This window comes from Hydra viridissima, unplaced genomic scaffold (genome assembly GCF_058129835.1).
Source record: "Hydra viridissima isolate aposymbiotic clone 2 unplaced genomic scaffold, HvirCarnegie_v1 scaffold_12, whole genome shotgun sequence".
Taxonomy (NCBI): Eukaryota; Metazoa; Cnidaria; class Hydrozoa; order Anthoathecata; family Hydridae; genus Hydra; species Hydra viridissima.
The window spans coordinates 5,786,372-5,805,158 of record NW_028324311.1 but is presented as its reverse complement, the minus strand read 5'-3'; the positions used below and the strand labels follow the sequence as shown (position 1 = coordinate 5,805,158).

The 18,787-nt window shown below is 27.3% G+C and overlaps 1 protein-coding gene across 3 annotated transcripts; it reads right to left on the bottom strand.

The window, feature by feature from the left end:
* Positions 1-245: 245 nt before the first annotated feature.
* On the bottom strand, positions 246-18,602 carry LOC145194063 (enhancer of mRNA-decapping protein 4-like). Of its 3 annotated transcripts, XM_090067806.1 has the most exons (21): positions 17,666-18,602; positions 17,476-17,584; positions 17,012-17,111; positions 16,637-16,823; positions 15,997-16,237; positions 15,271-15,380; positions 14,842-15,021; positions 14,653-14,685; positions 10,722-10,794; positions 6,317-6,573; positions 6,122-6,222; positions 5,656-5,950; positions 4,980-5,001; positions 4,613-4,871; positions 4,257-4,468; positions 3,966-4,025; positions 3,315-3,480; positions 2,874-3,051; positions 2,395-2,530; positions 956-1,170; positions 246-784 (listed from the first exon to the last, which is right to left on the bottom strand). In XM_090067806.1, exons 1-21 carry the CDS (start codon positions 17,710-17,712, stop codon positions 586-588), a joined length of 3,180 nt encoding a protein of 1,059 aa, XP_089923932.1. In that variant the 5' UTR covers positions 17,713-18,602; the 3' UTR covers positions 246-585. The 3 variants fall into 3 exon arrangements, 2 of the variants coding, with proteins under 2 accessions (XP_089923932.1, XP_089923933.1); XR_016445342.1 differs by lacking the exons at positions 246-784; positions 956-1,170; positions 2,395-2,530; positions 4,980-5,001 and having other exon boundaries at positions 3,017-3,051; positions 4,613-4,884; XM_090067807.1 differs by lacking the exons at positions 14,653-14,685; positions 14,842-15,021; positions 15,271-15,380; ... (3 more) ...; positions 17,476-17,584; positions 17,666-18,602 and adding an exon at positions 11,861-11,918 and having other exon boundaries at positions 10,722-11,752.
* Between the last annotated feature and the right edge of the window lie 185 nt (positions 18,603-18,787).

Sequence of the window (18,787 nt, the reverse complement as noted above, 5' to 3'; positions counted from 1 at the left end):
CGCAAATATGTCAAATTGCTACAGCTCCATGTTAAAGCAATACAAGGCATCAAGATCCTTTGAACCGTAATTACAAGCCTACTATAAAAAGAGCATAACACAACAAATGAGTACTTTCGGAAAACTTGAAACTGCTTTTTAGCAAATGAAATATTTTTAAAAAAATTTACGAAATTTTATTAGTAGATAACGATCAGTTTAAAAAATTGAAAGATCTAAATAATTTGAAAACAAAAACGATCAAATTTGAAATCACTAACTTTATACTGTAGAATTAAAAAATATAAAATCAGAAATCTTTCAAAATTTAAAATTTTTTTTTTACAACAAGTATATGAAAGAGTCCAGAAAAAGAAAACAAAAATAGAAAGTTCTTTGCTCCAATCTTTTCACTCTTTTAAACTTTTGTTGAATCCTTGATTAAACAACATGTTTATGAATTAAAATTGGTCATTAAACATTCATGAGCATCAAAACTGTCATACTTTCTTTCAGTAAACTACATCCAACACAACAATCTTTCTGTTCTTATCTGAGCAATTTTCCCAACCATTTGATTTAAGGTTTTCTATCTCAGACTTAACATTACACAGACTGAAGTAAAGATTTTGATGCCATCAGCAGCATTCTTAATGGTTTAATTTGCTTGCTGGCTGGTTCACTGTGAAGGAGGGAATCAATAGTTTCAACGAGCATTTCATTTAATCCCTGGAGCACACCTGGCATATAATCCTTGGTAAGATCATCTGAAGGTTTAAGTGCCACTATTGATTCTTCTAGATACCTGCACAAAAATATTTTTAAACAGCTCATTCAGATGATTTATTGTTTAAATACTTGTTATTATATTAACTGGATAGATTAACTTAAATATTAAAAACTGATGCAATTACTTAAATTAAAACCCATAATCATGTTATTAAAGCCAATTACTACATAATTATAAACAACTCACTTTGTTTTGATCTCTGTATCTTGGTTCAAATCAATAGAGAGCTGTTGAATCAAAGACAGTATATAATCCTGTGGAAATGACTCATCTGATGTAAATAAATCGCTAGGATCAATTTTTGTACATACATAAACTACCACGGATAAATTGTCAGCATGAAGAGCAATATTAAAAGCTTCAGTGAACTCTCTGTTTTCAACACATTTATCTATGCGCTTCTACAAACAAAAAGTTATCAAAAAAATAAAGATTTTAATATTAGAAAAAATTAATAGTTTTAGAATGAAATTGATGTAGTTAGATAATTGAATATTTAATTGAATATCTAATTTAACTACAACTTTATACCACATGATAAATACAAATGACACTCACACAAGATCATTCATTCAGAAATGGTAACTAGTTGAACTGATTAAAAAACTTTTGATCGGTTTTCAGTATTTAGGTTTGTAGTTTATATAATGGCTTAAAAAAAAAGCTATTGTTAAAACATGCTCTTAGAAGAGGATCAAATTAAATGTTTACTTGAATCAATGCACAATTGTCACACAGAAGTAATGGAAATAAACGGAGGATCCATTAAATATTGAAAATCAAGTTATGGAAATAACTCATGCATTATTAATTGTTAAGTATACATAATAACATTCATGATAACATGTATAAAATTTTCTTGAATGATTATTTTATTTGCAACTTTCTTTGTTTTTTTAACCCTATTTTCCAACTCTTGGTCCGAATAAATATTTTCTATAATTTATCTTGTTGTTAATTTTGTGATGATCTGTTTTAATTTTACTAATAACAAAAAATTTAGTTTCAGCTTTACTAAAAAAAAAGGTTCTTAGAAAAGATGGCTATGGATTGATATAACTACCAAACCAGTTGAATCAGTTGAACAATTTTGAACAAGTATTAGTTGAAAGTATCACAGGCAATGTGTATGAAACTGATTTAATCAATGTCTTAACGTCTTAATGTCAACTTAAATATCAAACTTTTTTTTAGTTTGTTTTATTAAAACTTTAAAATCATTTTGTGTTGCGCTATTTAAAATGTATTTTTGTCTAATTTTATATTGATAAACCAGACTTTATGTTTCTAATTTTACGTTTCTTCACGATCATTGATATCAATTTAACTTCTTTTTTCCCCCTCATCAGCATACATTAGCACATAAATTAGAAACTGATTTTTTTATTTACATATTCACAGGTAGTAAATAAAACAAATTTCACAGATGTTATATTTAGGTATTTATTTAAGATGTTATATTTAAATTTTAGTACTGTACATAAATAACTTTAGCTTTTGATTATTGTAAAGTCTTTTATAGCTAATTCACTAAACACTTATTTTTGTAATTTCTAAGATGATATTGACATTTATTAAATTAAATAGCAAAGAGAAAAACAACAGGCAGATGAAAAGATTGCTACCTTTTTGCTATCCACATCCTCTGCAGTTGTGATCTCATCCTCTTTTACTTTCAATTGTCCCAAAGCATTTGAAATAATATTGGTAACTGCAGGAGCAACCACCACCTCGATTGTTTTTGAAAAGTCATACTGTAACCTAGGTATATATTTAAAATTAAATAACATTTAAAATGGTATTTAGAGCTGATCTAAAAAACAAAATTTAGGTTCTAAGTGTAAAAAATAATATAACAACAACAACAACAACAACAACAACAACAACAACAACAACAACAACAACAACAAGAAGATAAATTGCAAGATTTTGCTTCTGAGTTTTTCTTAATCAATAGATTAAGAAAAACTCAGTAGCTGAATATTTTTTGTTAATCTGCTGTGTCAAGATACACAGGAGATTTACTCAAAGAAATATTACTGGCAATTTTTCCAATTACTTAAAAGCCTAATTTGATGTCATACATTCAGCCACTGTACCTTACCTTTCCATAAGCCGTGTCAGTTGGATATCGTCAAAGTTTCCTTGTGAAGGAGTAGATAGTCGATCTGCAGTATGTTGGAATTTGTTAATCATTTCACGTAGTGTTGCTATCAAAGGTCCAACTTTGTCTTCTTGTTTTTGGCGTTTTGTTTCTAAATGTCCCTCCAATTTTTCCAAGTCTATGAAGTTTGAGGAAAAAAAAAAAAGCTTAAGATAAAAATGCAAAATTAAATTTAGATCTGCTTAACATGTTTTGAACTTTTGTAAGTAATTTAATATTAAAAATGCTTATCTAATTATTAAATAAACATTATTTTTCTAAATTTCAAATAAATATCATTTTTCTCTATGCATTATTCCTTTATTTTTTATATTATACTTTTAAGAAATCATATAAAGATCAGTTGGCATTTCAATACCATTGCAAAAAATAGGAAAATACATTGCTTTGTTCCTTGTTGAAAGGCTTGATTGATTTGCATGTACATTGCCATAGATGCTTTCTCAAAACCTGGAATTAAAATATTCTGGAAAGATTCACGATAAGTAGTGGGTATTGTTCCTTCGAGTGCACCTGCAGCAGCACAGCTAATTGACTCTATAAAATTCTAAATAGAGTAATAGATCTTATTGTAATAAACAGTATATAGAAACATTTTCACTTTTCACTCCTAGTTCTTAATAATTTCAAAAATTCATTTCAAGCATTAAATTGCTTTTTTACGTGCTATAAAGAGTTTTAAACTTATTTTAGCTCTGCTGGAAAATGACAACCATTATAGGAGGAGTGGCAAGTTAAATACCAGATTTAATAACACTCAACCATTCAAACTATTAAAAATAACAAGAAAATTTTTTTTCATAAAAGTAAGGTTAACACTTTATTTAGTAAAACAATTGTTTTTTTTTTAATTTCAATCAAATTAGATAGCCTTAAAATATTTCAATAATTCAAAGGAAACTTTCTAAGAAAAAGTTATTTTTTTACAACCTGCAACAGTATCTGAGTAATATTATTGGTAAAAATCAGGATTAAATTAAAAGTTACAATTTAGTAGAACTATTGCTACAAAGGCCTAAATAGACAGAATACCTTGCTTTTCATGAATTCTTGCGTTTCTTCACGAAAGGTATGTTCCCAAATAGATAATTTCTAAAATTGAAAAAAATAGATAAAAATTAAACCATTTTATTTACTTTTTTAAATTTTGAATATAAGTTCACTGCCCAACTTGAATGAACTACAATAAACATGCTAAAATTTTTAACTTATTGAAATTTTTAACTTACGATTTTTTAACTTGTTAGCTCATAACAAAATTAGTATTCATAACAAAAGCCACATTTACAGAAAAAAAGTCGCACAAGATCAAGTCAAACCAACCTGGGCAATTTGATTATTTACAGATTCCAAATATTTAGAATGCATTTTTTCCAATGCTGGCTGTATAACTTGTTTCATGTCTTGCTTGATATTTTTTTCTAACTTGGCAGCTATGGTGCTAGTTACTATTTGATTAAGCATTTGAGATGTGCGATCCTGCTTTGCCTGTGATTCAGTTGTCAACTCTTTTATTGCTTGCTCAAGTTTTTCAGCTTATTTCAAAGTCAAGAAAATATTTTTAACATATGAGAAATCGTAAATAACTCCAAAATTTAAATATTCTGCAAGAAATCATTATAAAAACAGCACTTTAATGCTGCTAAAAATAATTTTTTAAATGTGGTTATAAAAGATACAGCATGATTTGCTAAACTCCTTGCATGCTTTATTAAAATGTGAAGTTGCACTTTTTTGTAAAAGCTCCACGTACACTTTTAAATCATCCCGATCCTTGGGTTCATGGTTGACTAACTCTTTATTCACCTGTGTCAGTTGGTGGTTCAACATCAGCTTCATCATGTCTTTCATTTCACGAAGTTCTTGTTGCTGTGAAGAAATAAGTTTCTGCTGATTTTGCAGCATTTCAAGAATTTGGCTCATGGATATATCTTGGGTCTAGAAATCAAAACTATTTGAAATGAATCAATAGGTATACATAACTCTTTTTTTGAAATTAATTATTCTAACCATCCAATATATCAAAGAAGAAAATAAATGTCATACCATTTCACTGGATCCAACAAAACTTAAAGCAAAAATAAAAGAGAATATCAATAAATTATAAATAAGAAATTATCAAAGCAATAAATTGTTCTTTACACTTTTTATTGAGCAAATAAGAAATAGTAATATATAAACAATAATAAAATAAATTATGAATAAATGCTTTAACTTTTTCTTTGCCTTAATGACAAAGTAAAAGAGCGTACTGAAATATCATAATAAATATTTTAAAAAAAGTTTATTTCCTTAGAGCAAGAATTTATTCACTTCATAAGGAGATGCACTGATGTTCACAAACTGTTTGTGACAAGTAGAAATAATTTCACATACCACCAAATATAGTTGTACTCTTAAAAGAAATGTAGTGTTGCATTTCTTCTAAGAGTAATTCATTAAAACAATTTTTTTTTTCATTTTTATCTGAGTTTAAAGTAGTCAAAAGATGGATATGTTTTAAAATGTGAATTATTGAAAATGTTAAGTATAATATATGGAATAATTAGTTTGATTGTCTGGGTTTTACTTCTAAACTAATTATCAAATAGCACTAGCATGGCTATGACTTTCTTTGCATATGCTGCAATACATTAACAAATATAATGCAGCACTTGTGAACTAGATTACTCATTCTCAAGACAACATACATGTCTAATTAGGGTGACTGCAAATAACTTACTTTTTACTTTCAATAGACTTATTTTCAGTCAATTGCTTCTCATCCATTTCGTTTGTTACACTAGCTGAATCCAGATTTGAAGAGTTATAAAACATGTCATTAGAAAAGTCATTTGATTTCATTTCAAATGCAAATGCCAAAGGGTTGGTTAAACAAATTGTGCTTTGATCACAAGAATCTAGGACATTATTTTCGAGTTTATCATTTAAAAGATCATTTAAAGCATGATCAGCTCCAAGGCTTTTTTCATCAGAGCTTATATAGTAGTCGATATCTGATAAAACATCTTGCATGGCTAGAAAAGATAAATGAGCTTTTATTTGTAAAAGATGGAAAAAATTTAAAAAAATTGTTTAATTAAGCAGATTATTTTGGAAGCTAGACATTGTTGCACAGATTATGTTAAATATTTATAACATCTATAGCCAAGTAACTATATAAATAGTATTACAATTAAATCACTTACACAATATATCATCTTGTGAAGATGTTGCAATTGACAAACATGAAGCAGCGTGCTCATCATTTAACTCAACTTTAAACTTGATGCTTAATTTTTGCAAGGCGCTGAAATAAATTTTAAAAATTTAAATTATTTGATTTTAAGTAAAAATGACTTAACATAAAAAAATCAAACTGTTGAAAAACTAAATTTTGTTACCTTTTTTGTATAGCAAAAAGATGAACAACACAAGATTGCGATTTCTCATTATCAATATCGTATTGATTGTTTGATTCATCGTCAATTTCACCATTTACTTCTTCATTAGCATCATTAAAATCTTCATTTTTCTTTCTTACTTTAGCAGAGTATATAGAAAAACTAAGTTGTGGCTCTTTTAGTATAAATTCAGAAACAGAAACAATTGAAGTACGATCTTTCTCCTTATCTTGGTGGAGCCGACATATATATAAAACCTATAAATCCAAAACAAGAAACATCTTCATCAAAAATTATTTCAAAAAATATAAACTCTTATTTATGATAAAATAAATTTAAAAAGGTTAATTTCTTCACTTAATAGATTGAACTACTTCATTATTTTAAGTTAAGTGTAACTTTATTTAAAAAAAAAAAAAAAAAAAATTATTGGCACTAATATCTTTTATTTCTTTCATGAAACTTTAATACTTTATTGTTGGCTACCAACAACTAAAACTTACATGGCATCAACAAAAAAATGCTTACGTGAGAAAAATCTCATTTAAAAATATTATTTAAATTAATATTTAGTAAAGTTTAATACTGCACTCCTAAACAAAAGATGGAGTCTAGATAACTGATGACCCAGAGAAATTTGTTAAACAAATGTTTTAGGTTTTAGAGCCCTGACTACACTATTATAAGTTTTGAAATCAGTTTACAACATCTAAGAGTTTTATTTACATTTTAGATTTATGAGTTTTTTGCTAATTAAACCAGGCTCATTTATGATCAAATACGCATGACTATTTTCTTAAACTTTGAATATTACAGTATTGCTCATTAGTTTTTTAGAATAATTTGGATTGAATTGACAAATTTGATATTTACTAGAATTTTATTTTTAAGATTTTATTGCTTTTTCTAAGAAATAAATAAGAATACTTAATTCTTCCAAAAGCCATGATGAATATAGTAAAACTCTGTTTTATGTGTATGGGTAATTTTAATGATTCTTGTGTACTCCTTGGAATATGTAATAAATGCAGATCAGTTCTTTGCCAGAGATACCAAACTAAGATCTAATTTCTAACTCTCTTTGACTTCAGACCAATTGAAATTCGACCTGTTACTAGAGATCACTCTTGTCAATGCCTTATTTGGCATATTGGTCATTAGGAGCACAATGAAAAACATCCACTATTTCCTTCAAAACCAGAAAAACAAACCAATCAGGCACCAAAATATTACTCAGATTCCCTACCTCTTGTTGGCCATGATATATCACATGATTGTAATCAGTAGAGCTGTGCGAGATTAGGTTTTTTATCTTCAATTGAGTTCGATCAAGATAACAAAAAATTTGATTGAGTTCGAGTTCGAAATTAATAAACAAACTAGTGAAAGTGTATATTAAATTCATAAGTGCCTGAAAACCTTGTCCTTCAACAGAATTGTACGGCAGGTAATCAGAAGCCAACATGCGCCCAATAGCTTGTGTTATTTCTTTAGCTTTTTTGTGATCAGACATCCATGCTGTTTTCTTAGCCCACAGATCTGTGACACTAATTGACAGTTGTTTTCCAGCTTTATTTTCTTCCTTTTTCATTCTTTTTGCTTCTTATACCTTTTTATCACACTCTGTTGATTCCTTCTTATGAAAACTTCTCAGGTGAGTAAATAAGCCAGTTGTAGATGAAGTAGGACAAGATATTTTTTTACTACATTTTCCAATTTTACAAAAACCAAAAATAGTATCGTTAATTTTACGCCTATCAAAATAATTCCAATGCTCCTTACTCTCTCGTCCTCCATTTTGAAGCATTTTAATATTATTTTACAGACTTTTTGAAGCATTCTAACCCTTTTTTACAGCAACTTTTTGAATATCGAACTTTAGGTTCGAAATTCAAATTATATTCGATTAACTAAACACATTTGATTTGAGTTCGATTATTGAATAAACTCAAACTCGAAACTTCGAGTTTCGCACACCTCTAGTAATCAGTGAACTTTCAAGAGCAATCCTAATTTTTGCAACCAATGACACAAAAGTTGCTGAACACATTGCTTCTTCTGTTGTTCAAACAAAAACATCTTCATCTGGTAGTACTGTCAGGCTTTCAACAGAAACATAAAATGTAGAGTTTAACTTTTGAGTCAAGTTTTCAGAAATTAGAAAAAGCTTAACCAACTTTTTTCATGCAAATAAAGTTTGTTCATCAGGGAAATCAAAGCTGAAGGAATGAAACAACTATTGCGCAATTCAAAGATAAAGCAGAGCTTCAAAATGAAATTATTCTCTCATGACAACTATTTTCAGATCACATCACCGAAATGGGTATAGATGCTGCTGGCCACTTTCTGAAAATAAGTTTAAGTAAAACAGAGTTACCATTTGACTATGGTCAAGAATCCCCCCCCCCCCCCCCCCAGAAAACATTTACTCATTCACCCAGGATTAAGTCTTCAAGGCAAAAAAAGCTCAGCTTAGTTGCTGTAACTGAAAATATTCCTGAGACTTAGGAGAATGTAAAGTCATTGCTTTCCCTAATCAAAGCTGAAAAGCCAAATTAGTTAATTTTTTGTGATTTGAAAGTGCGAAATCTAATCAGCAAAAATGGGCCACTAATAAATTGCCTGATTCCTTTCTTGTGCTTAAACCAATTCCACCATTGAAATTGCATTCACTTCTTGGAGTAGTAAACCTTTCTTTTAGATTCCTCCAAGCCATCTGGTAAAATTCAGAGAAATGGACAAATTCAATCCACATTCAGTTGAAGCCTTACCATGGAGGTCAGTTTGAAGGGGAAGCCTGTCACAATTGTTGAAAACCATCCTCCAACATCTTGCAGAAAAAAATGGTGCTTACCACGTTATGGCAATTGTTGATGCATTTTTAAAATTCGATTCTATTGTCACTAATTGTTTTGAAACAAAACTTAATGAAAACTATGACAAAAAAAAATGATCTGTTTCAAACTGCCTTCATGAATGTTCCAAATTCTAGAGCATTTTTTTTTTTTTTTGACATAAAACAATTCATTGAACTTAAAAGAAAGCCACTTGGTCACTTTAGTAAACAAGCATAAATTGGCAGAGATACAAGAGATCCTTATTTGTCCAGATTATGGAAAACAGTTAGAACTTTGTGTAGCTAATTTCAATATAAAAACCTATAAAACTTGTTTCCATTAGGTTGCCTTTTTCTTTGTGTTTGATTACAGTAAAAGCTAAAAATATTTTTAATTTGTGATACTAACCAACATAATTTTTTGTATTATTTGTGAGTTTTTGCAAAGAATTATTCATTTGAAATAAATTTTAGAGTGAAAAAGAGTTATTAGATCTAATTAAACATACTTCATAGCCCAAAATCAGACATTTATTCTGATAAAAAGAATATAATTCATTCGCATATAAAACACTCAGACGTTGTAAACTGATTTCAAAACTTATTGTGTGGTCAGGGGACTAAAACCTACAATTTTTATTTAACAAACTTCTCTGGATCTTTCAGTTATCTGGGCTCTATACTTTGTATAGGAGTGGCTTTATATTCTAATTTTCATATATTTCAAATTTATTACTACTTAAATTATATCACTGCACATGGTAATTACCAGGTAATTTACTATAATTATACCAGGTAATATATTCAATATAATTATCCTAGACTTCCTAGTGATTACAGGGGCGTTTTTTAGATATTTTATATATTTTAGATATTTTATAACTACCTTATATAATAATAATAATACTTTATAATTATTTAGTTGCATTTTGTTTTACAAAAATTGTTTACTCAAAAAAATTTTAACTTAAAAAACATAAAAATTTTCTTTAACAGCAAATGTATTGAACTGTAGTAACAAGCACCAACGATATGCAGAAATTATTATAATTATATTAAATTATGCAATAATTATTATAATTATATAAGATATGCAGAGCTCACCACAACAAGTGATGATGACAAAAAAGTTATTACTTACTTTTACAACAAGTTTTAAAAACATTTTAGGATAATTTATAAAACAACTTGATAAAGAATTTTTTCCTCTATAAACTTAACAAAGAAATTTAAATTAAAATAAATAGAATAGAGAATAAATTCAAAACAGAGTTATTTTTTATTTATTCATTACTGTATTTGGGTAAAAACTGGGCTGATTGTTAACTTTTTAAATGAAATTACCAACAAGTTAACCTAAGATGACATGGCCATGTATTGACATATGACCAATTGCTTAAATCAAGCATGATTAGGGTCTTACTGATGTTGATACAATAATGTCAATAAAATGAATCTAATATATTTTTATAAATATCAAAGCAAATTTTATTTTACTATCATAAAAAAAAAATAATTAAATATCATGAGATATTAAAATGTTATATTTCTTTTATTTAATGATTTTACCTTTCTATAAATATCAGAAATAACAAGGTATTTTGCGCTTATATCCAGCAGTACTTTCATATACGGTATAGATCTGTAGTAAAAAAAATATTTGCAATTCTTTTTAACATTAATTGAAACAATCTTAAAAAAAGAAAAAAAAAGACAGAAAAAACAAACTCTAAATAATTATTCAAGTCTTAAAACAAGTTATCCCTAAAAGTTTGAACAAAAAGCTATGAACTTCTTTATCAGAATAGTTTGAATAGGTCATTTCTGAATAAAAGATTTTGCAAACTTATTGAAAGCCACATTTGCCATTGAACTACAATCATCACACCATTATCACTTATATTAATTTAAAGAACTAAAGCTACAAATAATTTGATTTTCAAATGCTTAACATTCGATTTGTGAACTTTACATTCTTGTAAGATTTTTCTTTACATTCTACTAAATAAGAAAATTTGTTTAGAAAACACATGGAGCAAACTTGAACTTCACAACTTATGTTTAACACTCTGGACAGTTAATTCATTAAAAGAAGTTGTTGATATTGAATAAAGAAGTATTCAAATTATAGAAATAATATTTGAGATCTAGAAAACTTGAGATAGAAACTTGAGATAGAAAATTAAAGTCATGGAATCATACCATGTAATTACAGATAATCTGTCTTGAGCCCTAAAAGATCCCAATGTCAGCAATAACAGAAGATTAGAAAGATCAAGGAATTACTAAAAGAGCTAAAGGACAAACCAAAAAGCAAGCTTTAATCCATTTATTTATATTGTATAGAATTTAAAATTAATGATTTTTTGGGGGGTGGAGGTTAGTGCCAGGGATGGTGCCACATCAAAATACACTAATACTTACTACTTTTAGATGTATGAAAGTTTATTTAAAAAAAGCAGAAGCATATAAAATTTAGGAAGAAATAAAACTTAGGAGAGAGTAATCAAAACCAAATTATTGCATCAATCACTACAGATTCTTCAGCATTGAGTAGGATGTCATATGTACTCAATTTTTTCCTGTTATTTTGGCAGAATCTAAAAGTAAAAGATAAAAGTCTGCACACGATTTAAACAAGATGTAACATGATATCATTTAATTTCTCAGTTATAAGTGCTTCTTTTTATGATTTGAAACCAGCTTACATCCAATAGCAATCTAATCTAATACTGTCAGTTTCTTTAGATTCAAGATATCCCACACCTTAAATAAATATATTAAATAACATCATTTATAAAAAATAAGTAATTTTTACATTTTTAACAAAAAAAAAACAAAAAACAACGTCTTCTTTTTAGATCGCTCAGACTTTAATCTTCAAAAGGAGATTCAAAAGAAGATGCAGCCTTGTCACCATGTAGATTCTCAGATTAGAAAAAGTAAAAAATCTTTTTTCTAATTTCATAATTTTTTTTAAATTTGAGTAATATCTGCTAATTTATATGTTTGAATAGGAGCTATGTTACTACTCGCAGAAAAGGTGCAGTGTAAACTGTACTGGACCTGTGTGAAAAGTTTTGATTTGATAGATAGTAAATGGATGTCAGTAAATGGACATGATGTCATCTACCCCTATCAATTTTTTTTTTTTTCATTGTTTAGTATTAGGTACAAAATTATAACTGATATTATACTGTATTTATAAGGATAAGAAACTGAAAATCTAGAGAAAATATACTAGATTACACAAAATAAAATCATTGGACTAGTTTTCTAGTGCAGTCTAAATTCAACAACAAAAAGAGTTTGAGAAAAGCTTCTTGATTTTCTGTAGCAACAACAGAGGATCAACAGAGGATTGTAAATCATAAAATATTTTAAGAATCTGATCGGCAGTATAAGATTTCTTTCAAGAACAAAGAGCATATAGAACAAGGAAGAAACAAGGTCAGAAAAGAGAGAAGATCTTGAGATGTTTCAGCCATATAGGGTGGGATGGGGTGGGGGAGGATAGCTGTTAGTAAAACATAACCACCAACTGAGCACAGTAAAGATATAGTTCATTTGGATGTAAAAACTAAAAACTCAAAGTGATCAGATCAAAGAGAGGTCATTTTCCACTTGTTAGAGTATTGTCCAATATTTGAGCTTATTGCTGCAAATTAAAATACTAAAGCATTTACTAGCACCATGATAATTCTTATGTTTTGATCTTTAGGATTCTATGCCACTACCATATATACAAGATACATATCACCCAACTCATGGAAACACTGACTGGAGTAATATGTTTGTTAAAAATTTTGAAAATTATTGAATGCACCAATGTTGGGCACAAAGAACCATTTGGTTATTCCAAAACTTATGATTGGCTTTAAAAAAAAAAAAGAAATCTAGGAGAATTTGATACTGGTACCAATAGAAAAAGGTCTAAGAAAGATCTGATAGTGTAACAGCTCAAAAACATTTATTTTGTAGTGAAATTTTTTTGTAAGCTTTTTCGAGCTATTTTTTATCAGTTCAAAAAATAATCAGATCTTGCTAATTTAATCATCCTCAAACTTTTTTTATAGTTTTTAGACACAAAAATGGGAATAAGTTATGAGTACTTCAACATAAATTTTTTAATGTACACCTTAGTATAGCACTTTGAAAAAGGAGATAAATTTTGAGGCTGATTTTTTCATTTATTTATTGAAAGAATCTTTCAAACAGTTCACACATCAAATATATACCACATTGTAAAGCTTAAAGCTTTGTACAGTTAAACTGTTGCAGAAACATACTTATTTAAATAAAAATATAGATATTGTCTGATCTTTTGAACTTCTGTAGTGAAGACACAGCAAGTAGAGTTTTATTTCTGCAGAAAGTGAGTTTATCAGTAAATATCTATCAATAGTAACCAGAGTTGGAAAAACTCTGAAGCCTTTTTTTTTTCCAAATTCTGACTTTGGAATTTTGGAAAAACACTTTTTGAAAGTTAAAACTTTTAGAAAATTCTAAATATCATTTTTTTGAAAAAAGCTGAGCTTTGCCAAAGCATTCTTTTTTAAAAAAAACCTGGCTTTTTGTGCAAATGTCATCTTTTGAAAAAGTTTTACTTAAATCTGTCACTAAAAAATTATTTTTAATGATGATTCCAGAAAAAAATTGCAATAATTTGCAACTTATTTTACAAGTTTTAAATAACAAATTCATAAATAATGAAAATAAGCTTGTCTCATTAAATGCTTTGCTGTTCTAAACAAATAAAGATTATTTTTAACATAGGTAATAAAAGATGTTTGAAACACAAATCTATGAAAAAGCTAAACTTTTTTCCAAAAACAAAATAAGAGCTTTTAAAAAAGTCATACTTTTGAAAGGCAGAGCTTCAAAAAAGTTTTTTTTAATAAAATTTTTGGGTTTTTTGACTTTTGAAAAAGTTGGATTTTTAGAGAAGCGGAGTTTTGAAAAAGTTGGATTTTTAGAGAAGTGGACTTTTAAGAAGGTTAGACTTTCTTTAAAAAACAATATTTTGATTTTTGAAAAAGTCTAATTATTTGAAAGGCAGTGATTCAAAAAAGCTTGGCTCTTTTTTTAAAACCATATTTAAATTATTAAAAAAGCACTTTTTCCAAAAACTCAAAGTCGAGATTTGAAAAGAGTAATGCTCTTTTAAATAAAGTCGATTAAACTAAAAAGTAGTTTCTGCTTTTCCAACTCAGATTGTTTTTCTCCAGTAGAATGTTGTTTATTATTTTCTCGATTTGCATTTTAATCTTCCTTTTTTTTATATTTCTTATGTGTTTCTTCTGATTAATAGCTAGTTCTTTTGAATAATAAACTAATTGTATCTAGTTTACATTTCAAGGTAATTAAATTGGAAATTTGAAAAGTTTTTTAAAAGATAAGTTAGGCTTTTGCCCCCCTCCTCTTCTTTGAAGAGAGGAGGGGGCTGTCCTTGAGATAAAAATTGTAAATCATCAGTGTTAAACATGAAATAAAATCATACCTAGCAACCGTAGAATCATTATAATCTTTAAAGCTAAAAACAAAAGAACTTTTTGTAAATTAAATTTTTAAAACAAAACTTTCTTAGAAAATTTTTAGAAGAAATAGATTATATAATTAGACTTATGCAGTCTGATGTTTGAACTAAAAAAAGATCTGTTTTTTAATTTAAAAATTTTAAGTAACTTGCATGATGGTTTGAATGCAGACCCATTTAACAGCACACCAGATTTTGAGAACAGAATTATGGGCAGTTCCAGTAATAAGATAGCGCCAAAAAGGAGAAGAGTCATCTACCACCAGCAAATTGTCACAAAAGAAAAGACACGTTACAGGATCTCCATTATGAGGTTCCCATTCGTGTAAACAACTAAAAAGTATAGCTTTTAATTCATAGACAATTCTTTTGCAACTTCTAAATTTTTGTTGTTAAAAAGCTCAACAACTTTAAATTTTCAAAAATCTTAACTCCTTCAATTTTTAAAAACATTACAAAGAGTAAGAAATATCTGTTCACTAGGCTTTAATTTATGGTAGGTAAACAACTAAGTAATTAAAACTTTAAAAAAGGTAAACAATTAAATAAATAAAACTGCTGAAAGAAAAATTAAAAACATACCTCACTGAACCAGGATCATTAAAGTCTAGTGACCAAAATTTGACACCTCCATCTAAACTGCATGTAGCTAAAACTTGGACATCAGGTGAAACAGCTAGACTGGTGATTGCCTATGTTAGATGCAAAACGATCTTGTAATAAGTTATAAAACAGCAAAAAATTTATTTTAAAGCATATAAAAATACTTGGTAATCAGTAATACTTAATAATATTGGTAGACCTAAAGTTTATTAAAGTATATAGGTCACTAATACACTTCTTCAAACAAAATCTTTTAAAAAGTTATTTATTAAAGTTTTATATATACTAATACTCAAAGTTTAACAGACTGTGTAAATACAGGTTATAGAGCTTTTTAGCAGCCAGAGAAAATCTTATACCTTTTTATTCCTTTTATTTAAGCACTTACTTTTAAAAATAGATACATTTAAACCTGTTCTGTTTGCTTGCCAATAAAATACTTAAATTCAGGTCATGATATCAACAAACAACTTTACACTCTAAAGCTGAAAAAATTTTAGTAAAGTAAAGAAGAAAACCTGTCATTACTATAATTTATTTTGATGGAGAATGAGTGAGGTTGCTTGTTTTTAATACTTTATCAAGAGAAAGTTGAAAACAATTACTTTTCAGTATATTCCTTGATTAATTTTTAAAACTTTGTGTTTAAAAAAATAATAATAATAATTAAAAAAGTTAAAATTAAAGACTACTAATGCAACTTACCTTAGAATGGCAATTAATGTTTATGACACCATATTTAATTTCACTATGCTTGACTGTTGTAATATTTGGGTAAGCGCTTCTAATTCTTTTTAGGTCATAAACATGTGCTTGTGTATCAGAAGAGAATGCTAATATTGTTTCAACATTTTCTATAGTAGATGGTACCTTTGGAGACCAAACAACCCTATATATTTCTGAGTTTGTAATCTCATCTTGAAAAATAGTCAGAACATTTTTTGATCTATAATAAGAACAGTTAAAGAAACAAACCATTCTGTATAATTTACAAAAATTCATTCTACAGATAAAAATTTTAATATGAGTTTCAAGTCAATATATAATATTAATAAGTTATTATAGTTTATATTGGATATTTATAATGGATAAAAGAAATGATTAGAAGAACTTTATATTATGAAAAGTTTTAGTATTATGAAAAACATCCTAAAATAATAATCATAACTAATTATCCTGGCTATGAACTAAAGAAAACCATAATTCAAAGAAAACATAATTTACATCTGTATTTTTTCAAATACTATTTTCTGAAAAACATTTAATCAATCAAAGATTAGATTTTTAGTTATTTTTAATTACCAGACTTCTTTCAAGATTGCTCAAAAAAAATCTGAAAAGATACTTGACATAACTATCTTCTTCAAAAATTTCAAAAATAAAGAGTGTTCCTTCTAGATCTACACAAGCAAGTAAATTTGAACTCAAAGCTTCAAAGCACAAATCTACAACTTTTTTTTTAAATCCGCGCAGTAATACACGCATGGAAGTGTGAAGATTGATCACACGAACATGATCATCATTTTTTTTAGCTGTAAAAAGATAAAAATATTTATTTCAATAAATTTCAAAAATATATAGTATCATTACAACAACACAGCATTAATTACAATTTAACTAAAGTTATCTTTAAATGCAACATAAAAAAATGCAATATTGATAATAATAAAATATTGACTAGTTTTTATACAAATTATAAATACAAATAAATTTATTTTACCAGGTAAAACATAAGCAATATAAGTGTTATTGCATGTAACAAGGTTTCCAATGTAATACTTCTCTTCCCATTCAAACTTTGATATTTGACTGACTTTGACCTTAAGTATATTTTTAAAATAGGTTACACATATTTAAACATACTTATAACTTGAATTAATTTATATCCTATTTTAATTTGTGAATCTTGTATTTAACAACTGTCACATTAAATGTTATATTTATCTTTTAAAAAATTTAGAAATTTTCTTTAGGTAAGATAAAAGTAGCTAAATATAAGAAAAAAAAAGGGGAAAGTATCAGTGAAAAGAAGAAAAAAAATTCAGAGATTATCTTAGTAATTAGTAGTACTATAAAAACCTATAAAACTTTAACAAATAATATTTTTGTGACTTACTTAAATTTGTTACAACTTTGCAAAAAAAAAAAACACACACACAAATACTTTTAAACAGTAAAACAGACCTTATTGCTGGCAGTATTATTTTCTGTTGGATCAATATTACTAGCATATATTTCAACATCAGTGCCAAACAAGTTGTAAGAATTTCGAGAGTCATTACCCTCACATTGACTGAAAAACATCAAAAGCTCTGTAAAAATATTACCTGTTTACTCTTAAAATTCTGTAAAGAATTAAAAAAAAAGCACTTACATTTGTTGAGGTGTACTTGATACTCTTTCAGGTAAAGTAGATGTCATTTTAATGATTGATTCAGATTGTAATAAAAACTACAAATAAGGAAATCAAAATCTAATATTTCCTCACTATCTTGACCTGATACAATTAGCAACTTTGCAGATATATTTAATTTTAAAAAATTCTATGTAGAGTTGCCCCATTTTATGGCTAACAGTTTGACTTACTATGATTATTATATATTAAGAGCTAACTATATAGTATTATAGCTACATCAGTATCATAGTTTAAGAACTTGTTGTATCTAGTCAGTTTTTAAGCTATAACACTCATATAGTAACTATTTTACTGCTGTAGTTTTATTAAAGTATTCTACTTTTTAAAAAAAGTTACCCTTTTTTTTCTAAAAAAAAAACAAAAACTTCTACTCTGCACTTTTAAGAAGTCTTTTTTAAAAAAAATAGTGAAAAGCACGGCTAAATGCATGATAGATTATGGAACTTTATTTAAAATATATATTTATGTTCAATTTTTCAAAATGAAAATGTTAGGAATAGTTAAGTTAATCTACAACAGCTTCCTTAATTAATTTGTTTAAATTACCTAAGATAAATTTACTAATTAGTTCACTTTATAGCACCAATAATTGTTTTACTGTCAGTAATCTAATATGAATGAGATATCAAATCCAACAAAATTGTAAACATTTTCTTCACAATCTGAAAGGACTACCAAATCTCTTTCATGTTTTGTTATAGGATTGTTAACTTTTTTATTTGATAGGTAAATAGTTGATACCAACAGAAAATGTAGCGATAAATATTTTAAAAAGAAATTTAAATAAAAGTTTTTATCACACAAAAACAGTAAAAATCTCCATTTGCCTATTTTACATTTATCAATTGTCTTTTTTATATTTTAACAATCTATAAAATTCGACACTCTCGATTTTAAGGCAATCATACGGCTGCATTAATTTTCTCGGAAAAAAATTATGAAAAGAGCCATTTACGAACCTCTCATCATATCACTATCACGTGTTATTTAAGTACTTAATATCTCTTGTTCCTTATTTCAAATGTATGCACAGTGAAATGGGAGTTAGCAAAACGCTGAAAATTTAAAAGGAGATTTTAT